This window comes from Brachyistius frenatus, unplaced genomic scaffold, assembly GCF_029030835.1.
Source record: "Brachyistius frenatus isolate BFR_SWC_R1_liver_20210118 unplaced genomic scaffold, ASM2903083v1 Contig_554, whole genome shotgun sequence".
Classification (NCBI taxonomy): Eukaryota; Metazoa; Chordata; class Actinopteri; family Embiotocidae; genus Brachyistius; species Brachyistius frenatus.
Window position 1 is genome coordinate 43,974 of NW_027211153.1, and position 18,926 is coordinate 62,899.

The 18,926-nt window shown below is 43.1% G+C and overlaps 1 protein-coding gene across 1 annotated transcript in view; it reads left to right on the forward strand.

Annotated features, from left to right (window-relative positions):
• The window catches only part of megf10 (multiple EGF-like-domains 10), a 53,643-nt gene extending 35,546 nt beyond the window's left edge, over positions 1-18,097 (forward strand). Inside the window, exons 11-27 of the mRNA XM_069688278.1 lie at positions 1,568-1,780; positions 3,739-3,913; positions 4,531-4,651; positions 4,932-5,095; positions 5,569-5,671; positions 6,322-6,468; positions 6,804-6,938; positions 7,471-7,599; positions 7,685-7,813; positions 8,476-8,604; positions 8,868-8,996; positions 9,209-9,436; positions 10,995-11,110; positions 11,227-11,350; positions 13,217-13,261; positions 13,341-13,550; positions 16,208-18,097. Coding sequence (XP_069544379.1) covers positions 1,568-1,780; positions 3,739-3,913; positions 4,531-4,651; positions 4,932-5,095; positions 5,569-5,671; positions 6,322-6,468; positions 6,804-6,938; positions 7,471-7,599; positions 7,685-7,813; positions 8,476-8,604; positions 8,868-8,996; positions 9,209-9,436; positions 10,995-11,110; positions 11,227-11,350; positions 13,217-13,261; positions 13,341-13,550; positions 16,208-16,374 — 2,464 coding nt within the window. The 3' untranslated portion in view covers positions 16,375-18,097. The remainder of the gene's footprint in view (positions 1-1,567; positions 1,781-3,738; positions 3,914-4,530; positions 4,652-4,931; positions 5,096-5,568; positions 5,672-6,321; positions 6,469-6,803; positions 6,939-7,470; positions 7,600-7,684; positions 7,814-8,475; positions 8,605-8,867; positions 8,997-9,208; positions 9,437-10,994; positions 11,111-11,226; positions 11,351-13,216; positions 13,262-13,340; positions 13,551-16,207) is intronic.
• Positions 18,098-18,926: the final 829 nt, after the last annotated feature.

Genomic DNA, 18,926 nt, shown 5'->3' on the forward strand with positions numbered 1-18,926 from the left:
TCGATTGATCAGACTGAAGTCAGACAAGCATGAACTTATTGTCTTCGCTGGACCTTTTTCAAAACATGCATTAAAATCCAAATCAAACCATCTGTATCTGCTGAGCTCTTCCACATCCTCCAGAGAGAAGAGAGAAAACACAAGCAGGAAGCTCCCGTCTGTGTTTTCACAGACTAATCCCAGCAGAATGCCACGCAGGGCTTCAGGCCATATAATTACCAATATCAGAGAGTAGCACCATATACTTAAGCAGACCAGTGACGAGACAGGAATAGCCCTTCCAAGTGCGCTTTTATGAGTAAATAAGGGTTTGAGGGAAACCAAACGTCACGGTGGAGCACTGCTTGGAACTGGGCTGGCCACGCCACACCCAAACCCACTGGAATCCATTAACAGGATGATGGGGGGGGGGGGGGGGGCATTATCTGCCCCTCGGGAGGAAGGAGCACCAACAACTGGGAAATGAACTGCCCTGCTTGTGCAGACTGTGGTGTATCGAACAGGCTTAATGAAATGCAACAGGGCTGCATGGAGATAAGAAGCACTGTTTGTTCTAAAAGTGACTGTGTAACCACCAACAAGTCAAGGAACCACCGACAAGTCATGGAACCACCGACAAGTCTTAGAACCACCGACAAGTCATGGGACCACCGACAAGTCAAGAAACACGACAAGTCAAGGAACCACGACAAGTCTTGGAACCACAACAAGTCCTGCAACTACCAACAAGTCATGGGATCACTGACAAGTCATGGAACCACCAACAAGTCATGGAACCACCAACAAGTCAAGGAACCATGACAAGTCATGGAACCACAGGCAAGTCATGGAACCATAGACAAGCCTTGGAACCACCAACAAGTCCTGCAACTACCAACAAGTCATGGAACCACTGACAAGTCATGGAACCACCAACAAGTCAAGGAACCATGAGAAGTCAAGGAACCATGAGAAGTCAAGGAACCACCGACAAGTCATGGAACCACCGACAAGTCTTAGAACCACTGACAAGTCATGGAACCACCGACAAGTCAACGAACCATGACAAGTCAAGGAACCACCAACAAGTCATGGAACCACCGACAAGTCTTAGAACCACTGACAAGTTATGGAACCACCAACAAGTCAAGGAACCACAATAAGTCAAGGAACCACCGACAAATCATGGAACCACCGACAAGTCAAGGAACCACCGACAAGTCATGGAACCACCGACAAGTCATGGAACCACTGACAAGCCTCCTCTCCACAGCTGCATGTTGGTCTGTTTTAGTTCTCCTTCCTCTCGGTCTGTTCGTCCAACACGGCTCCAGCGTTAAACATCTAAACATTGTTATTGGTTGGATCTTCATGTGACGTTCATAGAACACTGACAATCAGAGCTCAGTCTCGTGTACATTTGACCACAGCGGCAAGCTCATCTAACCTGATGGGAGAAGCAACACGTGAAAACGCTGATTGTGCATATTTTATATGACTAGAGAACGATGAGCTCTGTCAGGATGCATCCATGGAAACGGGCAGACAGCTCACTGACTCTGGATATGGTGTCTTGTGTCATAAACAGGTGTCAGGACGAGTGTCCAGTCGGGACTTATGGTGCCGGCTGTGCAAAGACATGTCGCTGCAAGAACAAAAGCAAGTGCTACCACACCAACGGAGTGTGTCTGTGCGAGCCAGGATACACGGGGGAGACATGCGACATCCGACTGTGTCCTGAGGGACACTACGGCCTCCGGTGTGACAGGAAGTGTCCGTGCTTCGTCCAGAACACTCACAGGTATGCAGGAAATAGTATTCTCAACTGTTCTGCAATGATTACATTACATTACATTACATTTAATTTAGCTGACGCTTTTATCCAGAGCAACTTACAATAAGTGCATTTCAACCATGAGGGTACATGGTACAGAACAACAAAATTCAAGAAAGTACAATTTCTTCAAGAAAGCCAAACTACAAAGTGTTAAAAGTAAGTGCACTGGAATGATGGGGTTCATTCTGAATACTTGGAAAACACAGCAGAACTTTGTCCATCAGTTGTTTAATATAAATATAAAATATTACAGTCTTTAAATGTGTAACTTTGAACTTTGAACGTCGTCAGGGTGTTTTCTCGGTGTGACCTCTGACCCTGGAGACAGCCAACTGTTGTCCGTGATCAGTTAGACTTCACAGCTGGCAGGCCGCATGTGTTGGTGCAGAGAACAGCTGTTCAGCCTCTCCTCGGTGTGACTGCTGTGTCAGGTGGTCCAGCTGTCAATCAAACCCCAGTACTAGTGGGGAGACTCGGTCCGGTTCAACCTCCTTCGGTCACATTAGGTTCTTTTCATTCGACATCGAATTACCTCAGATCATTTTGTTGTCTGAATCTTTCGGCTCAGTTTTTTTTCTTCCTGTAATTAAAACATTTCTCTTTTTCTTTAAAAACTGTGCCAGTTGTCTGCTTCCATGTTTCGGTCATGTGTAACGTACAGAAAGACAAAAAGAGATTTTTCTGAGGAGGGAAGTGAACGTGTATCTCTTTGTCCTGGTGTCAGATAGAATAGCACCGTTCACTCAGGTCTTGGAGACCACGTTCAGGTGTCCAGTTCTGTCGTTCTGCACCGAGAACTTAAACAGACATGAAGCTTCTTCTGCATTCAGGTCAAAAGAAAGGATGTTAAAATAAGGAGACACTGAGTACAGATGTCTGAATCACCTCCTTCTGCCAGTGATGCTAATTACATGTGCTGATGTCATTGGCTCCGTCACCGCTGTTGCAGCCATGGATGAACGGTAGATAAACAAATATCAGAGTGTGATCCCTTTGGTCCGATAACACGTGGAAAAGTCTGCAAGATTGAATTATTTTATCTCTGTTAAAGTTGGCATCAGGAAACAGGAAGCTGTGCCACCATCAGCCCAGCACGGGGATGTCTCACCAGACACCAGAACTAAGAGCTCGGTATACTGTGAAATCCAGAGAGAGGAGTCTGGTGGTGGTAGACTTCATCACCACTGGCCTGTAACAGACGTTCCTTCATATGTGAGAGTCCTGCTCTGTAGCTCCACATGTAAAGATGTTATTTTGAATGCACCCTCAGTTAGTTTATCTCGAGGCTTTTCCCTCAGCCTCCACCTGGTGGAACATGGTGCTGGTGGCAGAAGAGGTCGCAGGTTAGACGTCGAATCCCTCATCAGCTGATTGTCCGCTGGTAGAGATGCTGTAATGAACCTTGATTTAGTCTTTCCACAGGTTTCCAGACATTGTTCACAGTTCTGTCAGCACATGTGGAGTTTTTGTTGACTTGCTCTGTGCTGCATTAAATATAGAGAACAACACGTCCAGCTGGTGCTCACTGTGCCGCTGCAGGTTTTAAAGGGCACAAAGGCAGGATGGTAGAAAGGAAATGTGACTATAGATGTTTGAAGTCGATAGACATTAAAACAAAAAATTTTTTTTTGCAGCTTTCAGACACGAGTATGTTGAGAACCTAGTTTTGCACATAGCTAGCCAGCCATCATCCACCCGCCAGTGAATTCTTTCCCGAATTTTAACACCAACATTTTGACTTTCAGAAGCGTTTTAGGTGTGGTCAACAAAAAAGAACTCTAGTTTTGAAGTTTCCCCAAACTTCACCAATAATCCATCCACCCCTTCGTTATCTGTGGTCACTCAATGAATCCCAACTTCAGCAGGATGAGCTTCACCTCAACAAAGTTCACTTAACCCTGATATGTTTCACTTATCATCAGCTGCCACCCGATGTCAGGGGAGTGCACGTGTCAGCCCGGTTGGTCAGGCCTCTACTGCAATGAGACATGCACCCCGGGATTTTATGGCGAGTCCTGCCTGCAGGTGTGCCGGTGCCAGAACGGTGCCGACTGCCACAGTATAACCGGAGAGTGCGTCTGCGCTCCAGGCTTCACGGTAAAAACACGATAATATTGATTAAAGTCAAATATCTTGTTTATTGAGGAGGCATGTATGATACAGGACACCGTAGAGTCGGCTGGGGACCCACCGCTGCTCACTCAGGACACCTTCAACCTGCTGTTAATTCATTTGTGGCTCTGTAGTACCATCTAGTGGCAGCACTTGAAAAAAGAAAGACACCAAACATTAAACAGAACTAATATTGGTAATAATACTAATAATAATCATCATGGTTGAGCTGTCGAGGTGTTCAGTTTATTTTTTAACTGTAGGCGAGCAGTTTGAAATAATAATTATTCCTAATAATAATAATAACAATAAGAGATAATCCAGCCACATGTTGACTCCAGCTTGGTACCTGTCACACAGACAGATGCAGAGAAAGAAGGGCTTTGCTTTGACAGAACTATTGTTAAATTTGGTTGAAATTATATAATCAAGACAAATAATTATACGGAAGCTTTTTCTTCTGCTGCTGATGTCCGGTTGACAACAAGTCAAAGAAAAGGGGGAAGTATTTCTATGATGGTCGAACGCAGGAACCCTTCAGTTGATGCCCACGACAAGAACACGCTGTGTCGTCCTCTCTGACACTCTGGAGACTTTTTCAGGGCCGCAACTGTTCAGTCGGCTGCCCGGCGGGAACGCACGGAGCCAACTGCTCGTCCAGGTGCAACTGTAAGAACGCAGTTGGGTGTTCACCTGTGGACGGATCCTGCTCCTGTGAACCAGGTGAGCTGAGGAGGAGGAGGAGGAGGGGGAGGAAGACACGCTGCTTTCCATGGGTTGTTGGTTCTTGCTCTGTTCCTACTCTAGGAATGATTGCGTTATAAAATAGACACCGTGAAATTCAGCATCTTTGTTTTCGACACTTTATCAGAGCACCGCTTCAAACGGCTCCATAATCCTCTTAATTGAGATGTTGAATCAGCTGAGAGGTGTTGTGATCTGTGTGGTGCCGGCTGCTGTTAACGAGGTGTGTGTTTTGGATGTCATGACGTGGTGTAATCAGGGTGGCACGGGGTGGACTGCTCCATCAACTGTCCCAGCGGTACCTGGGGTCTGGGCTGTAACCTCACCTGCACGTGCGGGAACGGAGGCGCGTGCAGCGCGCTGGACGGCCGCTGCACCTGCGCTCCCGGCTGGAGAGGAGACAGGTGTGACCTCCACTGTCAGGTGAGAGGAAGTGGATCATTGCACAAACTGTGTGTGTGTGTGTGTGTGTGTGTGTGTGTGTGTGTGTGTGTGTGTGTGTGTGTGTGTGTGTGTGTGTGTGTGTGTCTGTCTGACCTGCTGTTTTTTGTATTTTCTTTCACTACAAGTAGCTGTGACATCATGGATTATTATATAATTATAGATTATGAAGTGTAGATTATAATTATCATTTAAATGGATTATTATATTATTATAGAGTATGAAGTGTAGATTTTATTTAACATTCAATGGTCTCATATCTTCCTGTTGTTGTGAAATAGCTAAACATCTTAAATTAGTCACCATTACAGCCTGTTCAAATCCCCGACAAGCCATATACATATTTAATAATGAACACATGAAGCTGTGGAAGTCAAATATTGAAATGGATGAAGAGAGTTTCTCTGCAGAATAAACAGCTGCATGTCATGTGACTTTGTGCTCCGCCTCCTCAGGATGGGACTTATGGTCTGGACTGTAAAGAGCGGTGTGACTGCAGTCATGCTGATGGATGTCACCACTCGACTGGTTACTGCCGCTGTCTGGCTGGTTGGACTGGTAAGACCTGCTCTTTCCATCACTTCCTGTTCGTGTATCATCATCAGTCATCTGAGTGACAACGATGGCCCATAATAATCATAAAGTAACTGTATGATACAATAAATTCCTCATCTTCATTATGAACTTCATGTTTTACCTTGAAAATTAGTTTTAATATCAAATCAAATAATGTTTTGGTTACAAAGTGTAAACATTTTTCTTGTTGTCAGTTCCAATACACATCAAGAGTTTCTATTGGTTGAGTTGAGGTTAGGTTAGTTCAGTTTAGTTCAGTTCAGTTCAATTTGTTTAGTTTAGTTCAGATCAGTTTGTTTTGTTTTGTTTAGTTTAGTTTAGTTTAGTCAGTGTGTTAGTTCCTTTATGACTCATGCTGTGATGACAGAAATCTGTCAGAATTTTGTTATAGGTTTAATTTTAACAGACCAAAGTGGCTTTTACTCTGAATCAGTCCAATAAGACAGAATCATAGAGTGACAACATGAAAACGTATTATTGTGTATTAGAAAGGGAAATCTGTATTCAGAAGAAGTTCTTCTGGAGTCTAATTCAATCTATAGAATCACATATCAGACGTTAGGTACGTCTCCAGGAGATACATGTATGTGTGTCATGTGACCCGCTGATGGAGGTGATGTGTGTGTGAGCAGGGATCCACTGTGACAGTGTGTGTGCTGAGGGCCGCTGGGGCCCCAACTGCTCCCTCCACTGTAACTGCAAGAACGGAGCGTCCTGCTCTCCGGACGAAGGAACCTGTGAGTGTGCTCCGGGATACAGAGGAACTTCCTGTCAGAGGAGTGAGTCCTGAAAACACTCACACACACACACACACACACACACACACACACACACACACACACACACACACACACACACACACACACACACACACACACACACACACACACACACACACACACACACACACACACACACGACATGACATGCACGTGTTTGAATTATTTTAAATTCATGATTTGTTATTATCTACTATGACATATGATTTACAGCGTGATGTTAAACCCCGCCCCCCTGAACTCAGACCCTCTTTCAAACCCAACAGTGACTGAAACGTGTCTGATTGTGTAATTTGTGCTGCAGGTTGAGTGAACTCTGTGTTTCCTGCATGCAGTCTGTTCTCCAGGTTACTTCGGTCACCGCTGCAGTCAGACGTGTCCTCAGTGTGTCCACAGCAATGGACCGTGTCACCACGTCACGGGACAGTGTGACTGTCTGCCTGGCTTCAGAGGAGCTCTGTGTAACGAGGGTGAGCACGATACCGCAGCACATACAGCCAGGTTACCCTGTTTCTTTACCCGGCGGGGGCCCAGCTTCCTGTTTCTTTACCCGGCGGGGGCCCAGCTTCCTGTTTCTTTACCCAATGGGGGTCCAGCTTCCTGTTTCTTTACCCAGAGGGGGCCCAGCTTCCTGTTTCTTTACCCAGCAGGGGCCCAGCTTCCTGTTTCTTTACCCAGCAGGGGCCCAGCTTCCTGTTGCTGTTCGTCCCAGAAGTTCTGACAATATTCTTACAGAACTTTCCCGTTTCACAGATCAGAGCCTGAAAACAGCTGCTGGCATGAAAATCTATTTGGTGATACACGCGTCTTGTCATCATGACACATAAACAACATGCTTTGCACTTCAGGACATCATACACATCGACATGAGAACGATACCGACCATTTGCGTGTAATCAGAAAGTCCCAGCGAACCAGGACAGCAGCTGAGAGGCCATAAACAATAAAATATATATGTATGAATATAAAATGTGGTTGGATTAACACAGCGTGTGTGTGCAGTGTGTCCCAGTGGGCGCTTTGGGAAGAACTGTGCGTGGAGCTGCAGCTGCACCAACAACGGCACCTGTAACCCCATCGACGGCTCCTGTCAGTGTTACCCCGGATGGATCGGCAGCGACTGCTCCCAGCGTGCGTTCGTGCAGTAAAATCATTCAAACACGCATGTTCATCAACCGTGAACTGCTGCTCACAGTTGGTTGTTGTTGTGTTGCAGCGTGTCCTCCTGCTCAGTGGGGGCCGAACTGCATCCACACATGTAACTGTCACAACGGAGCCTTCTGCAGCGCCTACGATGGAGAGTGCCGATGTACCGAGGGATGGACCGGCCTCTATTGCACACAACGTCAGTAGAACACACGCACACACGCACACACACACACACACACTCCCACACACACTCCCACATACACACACACTCGATCTGTGGGGTGAGAGGAGAGCAGGGAGAGAAAAGAACAGCATAGAGAAACAATATAACGAATGTAACACAATACACGATAAACACAACACAATACACGATAATAATACTGATCTGTTGCCAGGTAGCTTAAATAGTTGTAAATGTTCCACCGGGTGTTTTAAAAAAAAAAAAAAAAAATTATCCTTACACAACTTTTCAAGTCTTTTGTTGACCCTCTTCCAACTACTTAGAGACATGTTGCTGCCATCAAATTCAAGATAAGCAGATATTTTACATAAAACAATAACATTTCTCAGTTTCAATGTTTGATATGTTGTCTTTGGTATATTATTAAACTAAATATGAGTTTATGTGATTTACAGATCATCACTTTCTGTTTTTATTTACATTTTACGCAGCGTCACACTTTTCAGAAACATAGCTGTTGCTCAGACTTTTCAAGTTAATGTTGCTTCCAACAGTTTATTTGAAATTGAATGTGCCGAAGATGAAGGGAAGTGTAACTAAGGGCAATATTGTTCATACAAGAATAATGTTGTTCATTTTAAAAGTATAGCGTATGATGAGGACGACTCCCTTTGCAGGCTGCCCATTAGGTTTCTATGGGAAGGACTGTTCCCAAACCTGCCAGTGTAGGAACGGAGCGGACTGCGACCACATCTCTGGACAGTGCACGTGTCGTACCGGTTTCATGGGGCAACACTGTCAACAAAGTACGTTTGTTCTTTCTGTTCCCGTCTCCTCGTTTCTTCCTTCCTGTTCAGATGAACTCATGCTTCCTTATTTGCCTCTTAAATGACTTGAGTCTTTTCTGCACTTCATTTTAAACGGATCAGTCTAACTTCTCTACATGCTTCAATTCAAGTTGTCACTTCAGTGGCTTTCCGTATGCTAACTCACAGAAGCAGTCTTTGGTGGAGCTATGCTACTGCAGTGGACTTCAATGACTCTTATTGCTGTTTCTTCTCATTTCCAGAGTGTCCTCCCGGTTCCTACGGTTACGGCTGCCGTCAGGTCTGTGACTGTCTAAATAACTCCACCTGTGATCACATGACTGGTACATGTTACTGCAGCCCAGGCTGGAAGGGAGCTCGATGCGATCAAGGTGAGGACACAACTCAAATGGAACCCACTGATATTGTTAATAAAGGAAAAGTATATTTCTCTAATCTGCTTTGAAAATGCAGAAATCAGATCTCTCTGATTATTGAACGTCAACTAAAAGAACTACTCTGTGATGATGACTTAAAGAAACACTGACTGAGTGTTGGTGGGACCAAACAGACGGTAAGGCCTTTAACCTGCTCTTTTCTGCAGCTGGTGTGGTGATCGTGGGCAGCCTCAACAGTTTGACCAGTGCAGCCATGCATGTGGACACCTACCAGATCGGAGCCATCGCCGGCATCGCGGTTCTGGTGCTGCTGGTTCTTTTTCTCCTGCTGCTCTTCATCATCTACAGGAAGAAGCAGAAGGGGAAAGAGCCCACCATGCCGGCGGTGACCTACACTCCTGCTCTGAGGGTCACAGCGGATTACACCATGGCAGGTACAGTTCCAGGCTGTAAACTCGCTCGGTGAGGTGTACTCTCCATGTCACAGGTTCCCTCATGACCTACCGACACTATTTCACGATAAATGGACTCCACGGTCTTGTTTACAAAAAGAGAATCATTTTCTGAATTTGACTTCCTCTGTAACACTTGAAGTGAAGCCTGAAGAATTCGTTTTTCAGTTACTCTGGGAGTTTATGTCGAGTTTTATATTAAAATCACAGCTGACTTCTGTTAAACCTCAACCCAAACCGAACTGTTTGCAGGTAGCTCGAAAGAGTCCGTAGATGTAAATGAGTTGTTTCAGTCCGAATGAATAACACCTGAACATGTAGTCATTAAGTTATAGTTTATGCTTCACCCGTCAGGGTTTTTCATGTTATATTAAACATCACTAGGACAATGCACAATATTCTCAGAAGGTTTTTAGATGCAGGAGATTGTGTCTGGGACAGCTGATGTCAGTGTGAACACAGAGATATCTGAGGCCCTCTCGGTTGGTCAACCCGTTGTTCCACCCGTGAGTCCACCCGTGGTTCCACCCGTGAGTCAACCCGTGGTTCCACCCGTGGTTTCACCCGTGGTTCCACCCGTGGTTCCACCCGTGGTTCCACCCGTGAGTCCACCCGTGAGTCAACCCGTGGTTCCACCCGTGGTTTCACCCGTGGTTCCACCCGTGAGTCCACCCGTGGGTCCACCTGTCGGTGTAAATGACAGGAAAAGAACTCCTTTATGAAAACAGATAAATACATCAGTCTGAAAATCAGGACGTTTCCACATTTCATGATGAATATTGTTTTTTTTAAATATTTACGTGTCCTTGTTGTTGGAGGTGCACACTCAGACCTTTAATGTTTGTTGAGTTTTGTCTCGGTCATGTTTCGCTACAATTTCACATTTATCACAAAATGTCCATCAAAATACGGTTTGAATATGATGAAGACAAAGTCTGTGACAAGTTCAATTTATAATTACTAATAATAGATCTGACCAAACATTAACAGGAGCTGAAGTTTAGTGTGTTGCTTCTTTCCTTTCACCTGTAACTTCCTGTGCACATTTACACATGTGGCACCATAACAGTAACTTCACTGATAAATATTGTGAATGGAGGATTGATAAGATGTAACGCAGAATAAATGTAGAGCCAGATTTTCTTCAAATGGCTGAACTGTGACGGGACTGAGGCGGGGTATCGATCACAGCTGTCGGGATATTTATATTTTTCTCTTAAAAGTTTGATTCTTTCTCTAAAGTCAAATTTTTTTTCTGTCATACAAATTTGTTATTATGTAAATATAGTTTTTCAGCCTGCATGAAATGAGAACGTGAGTGACACATTAACATCCGACAATGCATAATTACGCAGCCTCGTGCAAGTGCAGTTCAATTCTTTTACCACTGCGGTTGTCGTTTCCTGAGTTCTTGTAAATAAATTCTTCTCCACGTCTTTCCTGGACCTCTTGCAGTTTTCCAGAGAGGGAGGGAAAGAGAAAGTGATCAAGACTCATTCAGGGCATCTTGCAATCAGTGTGTCATCTTGTTATTTTTCAGATGCTCACCCACCAACATGTGACGCCCACCCGAGCAACTACTTCTCCAACCCCAGTTACCACACTCTGACGCAGTGCATCAGCCCCCCGCACGTTAGCAGCGGTCCTTATGGAAAGGTACTGACATGGATCTTTTGAGACTATTTCAGGGGAAAACATGATTTCACCAAATAGTTTCTGTTAATGAATATTTTAGCTGCTATTTTTATTGTCTTATTTATGTTATATTTTAGGCTAAGAACAACCAGCTGTTTGTGTATATGAAGAACATGGATGAGAGAAAACAGACTCCTCTAGCTGGTCATACTGGCACACTGCCTGCAGACTGGAAACAAGGGGACTGCCTCAATGAACTGGGTGAGTTGTAGATAAGCAAACCAATCGGCAGCCTCTCTGATTTCTGCTTTTTGTTGCATCTGCGACACAAAATCCCATAAAGTAACAATAAAAAGTGAGAGTACATACTGTATAAGGTGTTCCTCAAAGAAACATTCTGGGCCCTTCTAGTTTCTATAAATGGTTCCCTTAAGGGCAAGTATAAAGATAATCAGTTGTCGTGATGTTAAATTCGACTGGATGCAGAAACTTAACTTTAACTTTAAAACTGCTGGACACGTGTTGTAGTGAGAATATTTGGACACTATGTGGGAGTATATTAGGGGAAAATACATATACAAAGGTTCCTCCAATTCACATACAATATGTGTTTCTCTTTTTTTATTTTCAAAAGTGTCCACCTGTCTTTTACTGGTTGAGTATACCTGTGTTTTACCGGTTGAGTATACCAGTGTTTTACCGGTTGAGTATAACTGTCTTTTATCGGTTGAGTATACTGTACCTGTGTTTTGCCGGTTGAGTATAACTGTGTTGAGTATACCTGTGTTTTACCGGTTGAGTATACCAGTGATATAGAAGGAAAATATCCTCAACTTTTCATTTGACATCTTTCATGTGCGAGAACTCAAGACTGCCACAAACAAAAATGTGCTACAAACAATCTCTCTGGTATAACATAGAAACAGTCACATGAACTGACATAAACAACAACAACAACAACAATGGTCCCAGAGTAAGGCCTTTTGCAGTTTGATGCTTTAACTGGCCAGAACACACTTTTGACCCCGGAGGGAAAGTTTCTCTCTTCATATTTTGGAGTACGGCCCTCCATAGTGGTAATGTCCATAGAGTTTGTAAGGCCATCACTTGCAATATTTTTGCATTTTAAATCTCGAACATCTTTCAACAACTCTTACTTAAATGACAACATAGGGAAACTGCTCTGCTTGGTTGTCTATCTGAGAAATTGGTGGAAAAGAATTGTTCTCTGAAGTTAAGTATTTTTTGTCTTTTATTGTTATGTTCAGTTCTCCTATTTAAAAGTCTATTTTTCTTTGAGTTGTCAAATTTGGACAATTTTCTGGATTGAATCTGTTACCATGAGTGTGAACTTTTATTTGAAGTACTTTCACCTAATTTATTATAACGAGATTGTCCTCAGAACACATGGAGCTTCTCTCTGCTGCGGGCTTTCCTGGATGGTTGTCTTGGTTCTGACTCTCCTCCTGCTGCGAGTCATGCCTGGTGGTTCATTGTTCAAATGGATCATCTGGTGGGGGTATAGCCTTAACCCGGGGATGTCCAATTTGTGTCTGAGAAGTTTCTCCACAAAAATTATTGATGTACTTCCTTCCTCATTTTCTGAAACAATATACACTCTGATATTATATCTCCTTGTTGATTTTAAACCTGTGACATGTTTGCTACTATTTGCTCCATTGTTTGCAGTCTGGTTTCAACCATGTTATACTGCCATCTCAGACAGTGGCCGAACCGGAAGCCAAATGTTTTCAAATGAAATGACCGAGAAACAGATTCATTTATTCATCATATGGCTGAAAGTTGAAACAAAGAACCTCCTCTGATGTGAGCCTGCCTGACCAAACAGATTTACATTGTTTTTGCACATATATGGCACAATCAACATCGAATACAGTCACCAGTCCTCAATCCTAGTGCTTGTAGGCTCAGATGTGCAGAGTTATGTGACAATGGCTTATTGGCACATTGGTTGTATTTGCATTTTAATTGGTGTTGATGGAACACTTTTACTCTAATGCAACCCTGATGGCTAATTTAGGGTGATATTGATAACACTTCAAGAAAAATTCCAGCTTACTGTAGTTATTATTGTCTCATTATTTTCGCTTCCCCCATTCATGCTAGGAGCCTATGGAGTTGACAGGAGATACATGGGGAAATCTTTAAGAGGTATGTCCTGCGCATAAATGCTTCACTGGTCAGTTTATTTGTTATTTATCTCACTGGCTCTCCTGTTTGTGTTATTTAGATCTGGTGAAGGGCACACCTTATCACGCCAGTTCATGTTCCCTCAACAGCTCTGAAAACCCATACGCCACAATAAAGGACCCTCCCCTGCTAACAGCCAAAAACACCGAATGTGGCTACGTGGAGATGAAATCCCCGACCAGACGGGATTCACCATATGCTGAGATCAGCAACAGCAGCCCGACCAATCACCGGAATGTCTACGAAGTTGGTAAGGGGCTTCATCCTGCAATGTTTTTTGTCACTTTATTGAGAACTATGGTTTAATTGCATTAACTACATGTAGTGCACTGCTATGTCCAGTCAGGGCTGGGTGTTATGGATATAATCATCTGTCAGAGTATCGGTAATTTACATCTTTTATACACTGTGGTCGCTCAAAGTGCTTTACAGCATTTCTGCAAAAGAAAGAACAGAAACTACGCGAGCAAGGGAACTGAATGGAGAGACAACAGACAATAAACAAGAGCTATGGAGAGAAAAAGAATGAAGTTGATATGATGTAATGGCGAGATATGATTTATAAAGAGTGAAAGAGTGAGAGGAAAGAAGCTCAGCGCATAACGAGGTCCCCCAGCAGCCTCGGCCTATAACAGCAGGGTTGGTTCAGGTCTACCCAAGCCAGCCCTAACTATAGGCTTTATCAAAAAGGAACGTTTTGAGTCTAACCTTAAAGCTAGAGAGGGTTTCTGCCCCTCCAACACAAACTGGGAGCTGGTTCCACAGGAGAGGAGCCTGAAAACTGAAGCTCTGCCTCCCATTCTACTTCTGAAAACTCTAGGAACCACAAGCAGGCTGAGAGAGAAGATCACTATCAGGATGATGTGGTTGTATAAGATCTGTAAGGATTATAGGTTCTATAAGATCTCTAAGATATGATAGAGCCTGGTCATGTAGGGCTTTGTAAGTCATCAAGAGAATTTTAAATTCTATTCTTGATTTCACAGAGAAGCTAAAACTGGAGAAATATGATCTCTCTTGCTAAATCCCGTCAATACTCTTGCTGCAGCATTTTGGATTAGCTGCAGGGTTTTAAATGAGTAATTTGGACATCCTAACAGCAATGAATTACAATAATCTAGCCTAAAAGTAACTAATGCATTAATTTGTTTTTCTGCGTCACGCTGTGGAAGGATTTTCCAGATTTTATTAATATTACGTAGATGAAAGAAGGCAGTACTGGAGATTTGCTTTATATGGTGGCTAAAGGACAAATCCTCATCAAAGATGATCCCAAGGTTCCTCACAGTGGTGCTAGAGTCCAAGATGATGTGTAAGAGTTTCTAAGGTGTTTAGGACCAAAAACAATAACTTCGGTTTTGTCTGAATTTAGAAGGAGAACATTTTTGGTCATCCAGGCCTTTATGTCTTTCAGGCATTCTTCAAGTTTTACTAACTGATTAGTTTCATCTGGTTTTATAGAAAGATATAGCTGCGTGTCATCTGCATAACAATGGAAGTTTATGCAGTGCTTCCTGATGACATCTCCTAATGGAAGCATGTACCAAGTAAAAAGTATTGGGCCAAACACTGAGCCTTGTGGAACTCCATAACTAACTCTTGTTTGTCTGGAAGACTCATTGTTTACATGAACAAACTGAAATCTATCTGATAAGTAGGATTTGAACCAGTCTAATGCAGTTCCACTGATCCTCGTAACATCTTCCAATCTCCAGAATAAAATTGTATCAAAAGCAGCACTGAGGTCCAGAAGAACAAGTACAGAGACAAGTCCATTATCTGAGGCTATTAGAAGATGGTTTGTAACTTTAACTAGAACTGAGGCTGTCATTGTCCACATCAATATGAATGTTAAAGTCACCCACTATCATCACTTTATCTGAACTAAATCAGATAAAAAGTCAGAGAATTCATTTAGAAACTCTGAATAAGGACCAGGTGGGCGATAAACAACAACAAATTTAATAGTTTTTTTTATGTTTTCCAGTTTGGGTGTGAGAGACTAAGAGTCAGACTTTCAAATGAGCTACGACTAAGTTTAGGTCTCGGGTTAATTGATAAGCTTGAGTGGAAGATTGCTGCCGCTCCTCCTCCTCGGCCAGAATCTCCAGGAATATGATAATTAATATGACTGGGAGGAGTTGCTTCATTAATACTGACATATTCTTCCTGCTGCAGCTGAGACAGAATAAATCAATTTGATGATCGGTTATCAAATAATTTACTAAAAGAGATTTAGACGAGAGAGATCTGATATTTAAGTCTGCATTTAATTGTAATTTTTTTTTTTTTTTTTAAACCTTTGAACTTAGTAGTATTCATTTTGATCAGGTTTATGTTGATAACTTTTGTGGAATTTTGTTTTTTTAAATGTAGGTGCTTTGGGAACAGACACAACCTCAATGGGGTATTGAGAGTTTTGAGGGATTGACAGCTCTAAAGAAGCTGCAGAGGAGCGTGTAAGACCCATTACACACTGCCTGTGTGGTGTGTTCATTACCTCACACACATGTCTTAGCGTTGGTTTGCTTTGAGTGTGTGTGTCCACACTGGCTGCTTGTCAGCAGCGTGTCGGTTGCTTGTTTTGGCAGGTAGAGTTGGGGTTACTACACAGGTAGAGTTAGGGTTACTAGGCAGGTAGGGTTAGGGTTTCTAGGGAGATAGAGTTAGGGTTACTAGGCAGGTAGGGTTAGGGTTACTAGGCAGGTAGGGTCAAAGTTACTAGGGAGGTAGGGTTCGGGTTACTAGTCAGGTAGTTCAGCATCGTGGAAAACGTGCTACAGAAATATAATTAAAAGTGATCTTCACAAATTTTCCAAAATATTGGACAGATCCTTTAATGTTACAGCTTTATTCTGATGCTACTGTGTTTCTTGAAAATGCCAACTCACTTCTCTTTGATTTCAGAGCCGACTGTGAGCACCATCCAGACCACTGGAGATGGCAACGGACACGTGCCATTTGGGCAGGATCCATACGATCTACCAAAAAACAGTCACATCCCATGTCACTACGACCTCCTGCCAGCCAGAGAGAGTCCTTCCTCTGAGTTTAAAGAGTTGGATATGGAATAATGTCGTAGAGACTCAGAACCAGGACTGGGTTTCACCTTCAGTCTGTGGCTCCACAAACAGGCACGCTTTAGACCACAGCAGCATACTTTCACTTGTTTTCCTGTTGTAATCTTTGACGCTATCATTGTAATTATGTATTAAGACTTAACGTGGGTATATAGGTTTGGAGGTGAGTTTTGAGGCTCTTATTTTTTCACAACAGTTCTTTTACTGTGAAGTCTTCTTAGGTCATTCCACAGGTCTGGGGAGGGAAAGTCTCAGTATGATTCAAACTAAGCTGTTTTGTATGATGTCCTGTTGAAGGCGATGCTTCCATCTGCTCTAAACAGCTACTCTCAAAGGTGACCAGAACTGTTTCCTGTCAAGACTCCCTCTGACTGTCTGTCTGATCTCTCCAAGAACTCACTGACTCTTCCATGTCTGGTTTCAGATACTGTTAAATGGTTGTTTCAAGCATACTAAGGGCTTTATGACTTTTTCATATAACATTCATTACAAATCAAATCTCTATTGTTGAAAAAGTGTTTTAAAACGGTTTATTTGATTGAGTATTTGCAATTTAAGATGAGATATTTGTTTTCAAACGGAAGAGCAGCAGACTCGGGCTGCCGACAGTGATTTTTATGTTTGTCCATTATAATGACATCAAATGTAGGGTTTGATTAGTATTTAAGTTACCCAAAGGTACAAGTGCCCTTTTAAAGACTGTTTTTTTTTTATTTTTTTTTTATCAGCGTAGTCAATGAGCTTGTGAGCTGAGCCCCTTCTCTTTAGAAAAATATTCCACTTTTGATTTTTCTGTCATTTCCCAATAATGTCAGAAGATTTTCCTTCTAGTCAATCAACACCACAGAGTACTAGAGGACAGTGGTTTCATCTATAACATGAACAAGAATAATTCATAAATATTACTTTTGTTATACATACTGCTTCATGTTCACTATCAGCACTGTTTAACACTTCTTGCCTTTTATAGTGGCCCCTCTGAGCTGGATGTTCTTCCAAAGAGATGTACTTGACAAAAGGAGCTTGTTGTCAGTGTGCTGCAGATATTTGTCCTGTGTCTCGATGGCCACTTTTTCCCCTCTTCTAAACTCATTGCAGTCCAAATCATTATCGAAGGTTTGGGTAGCATTATTCAGAACAGACTGAATTAAAAGCCATGCTACTGCTTCTGCAGTGGAAGAAGAAACAGAGGCTGTACAACTGGAGGAGAATCCTGAATGGCTGTCACATGACCGACGTGAGAAGCCTCACGATCCTCGATCGGTTTGGGTATTGTTAGCCAGACGACAGGAAAGCGGCCCGCAGATGTTTCTCCTTCAGTCTGATGACCTTCGTCGTCCATGTGGCTGTCCTGCGTGGACAAGTCTGCATCACTTCCTCTGGCCAGAGTCCAACATTTCAAGCACTTGCACCGGCCTGCCAACAGGGTTGCGCTTCAGTAATTGCACTGAAAGTACTTTTTTATTTTTATTTTTCTATGCATCTGTGAGAATTAGGCGACAGGCTCTGACACTGATCATTGAAATCATTTGGCTCATTGTTTCATGGATAAAATGTCAGTGAACAACGCTTACAATTTCCCTTTATCCTGATACTCTTCGGATATCATAATGAAATGGAGGTAAACGAATTCTGTTTTTGTTTGTTGGTTTATTGTGTTGATGTACTGAAAAATATTTTGTTACCCATGAATGAAGTGTTATTAAAATGTTCTGAAAGGAAACGGAGAATGTGGGATGATTCAAATTTCCATCCTTAAATACTGCAAACATTAGAACTCCCACCGGTTGACGTGAGCCAAGTTGTTCTAGAGGAGCTGGTAGGCTAACCTGGGGCTTCACAAAACCTCACCTTTCATGGACTCTCAGCTTTTTGATACAAACTTCTACCGTTTGTTCAACAACGGGCTGTTTTTCACGGTAAGGAACTGAAGCCGTAACCCGAAGCTTCCGCAGACGGAACCTGTAAACAACCACGGCGAGGCTTCAGTAATAAAGCTCTTCCTGGTATGTCCACTGTGTTTAAGAAACTGGGACATCATAGGAAGTACTGTGATTGGTTGGGTGACAGACAGTAATGGAAGAAGTGGCACTAATGTTATTGCTTTTGCTGTTGTTTATGTGAGGTTTTTGTTTTTGCAGAAGAATCCGTGTTACGGTTGGGGATGGTACAAACCTGTCCATGGTCCAAAATGGGGCCCTGCAAATTGAACGACTTAATATAAGAGTTTACATTTCTGCTTTAACTTGTCAGGATCCCTGTCGGTCCCCCTGTGTGTGTTTTCCCCTTTGTTCCCCCTGATTTGCTTTCCTGGTGTTTTCTGTCCTTCCCCCGTTTGTTGTTGTCCACCATGTGCTTTGTGTTTTGGTCTGTTTGGAGGGTGTGGATTTGTCCACTTCCACACCTCCATCAGCTGGCACAGCTGCTGTCAATCCCAGTAACCACCGCCTGGCAGTATATCAACCTCGGTCTTGCACTCCACCTTCATCGGTCTGTTCCGTCAGCTCATCTGTAATCCACCAGGGTGACCGTGTTACCTTGGGAGT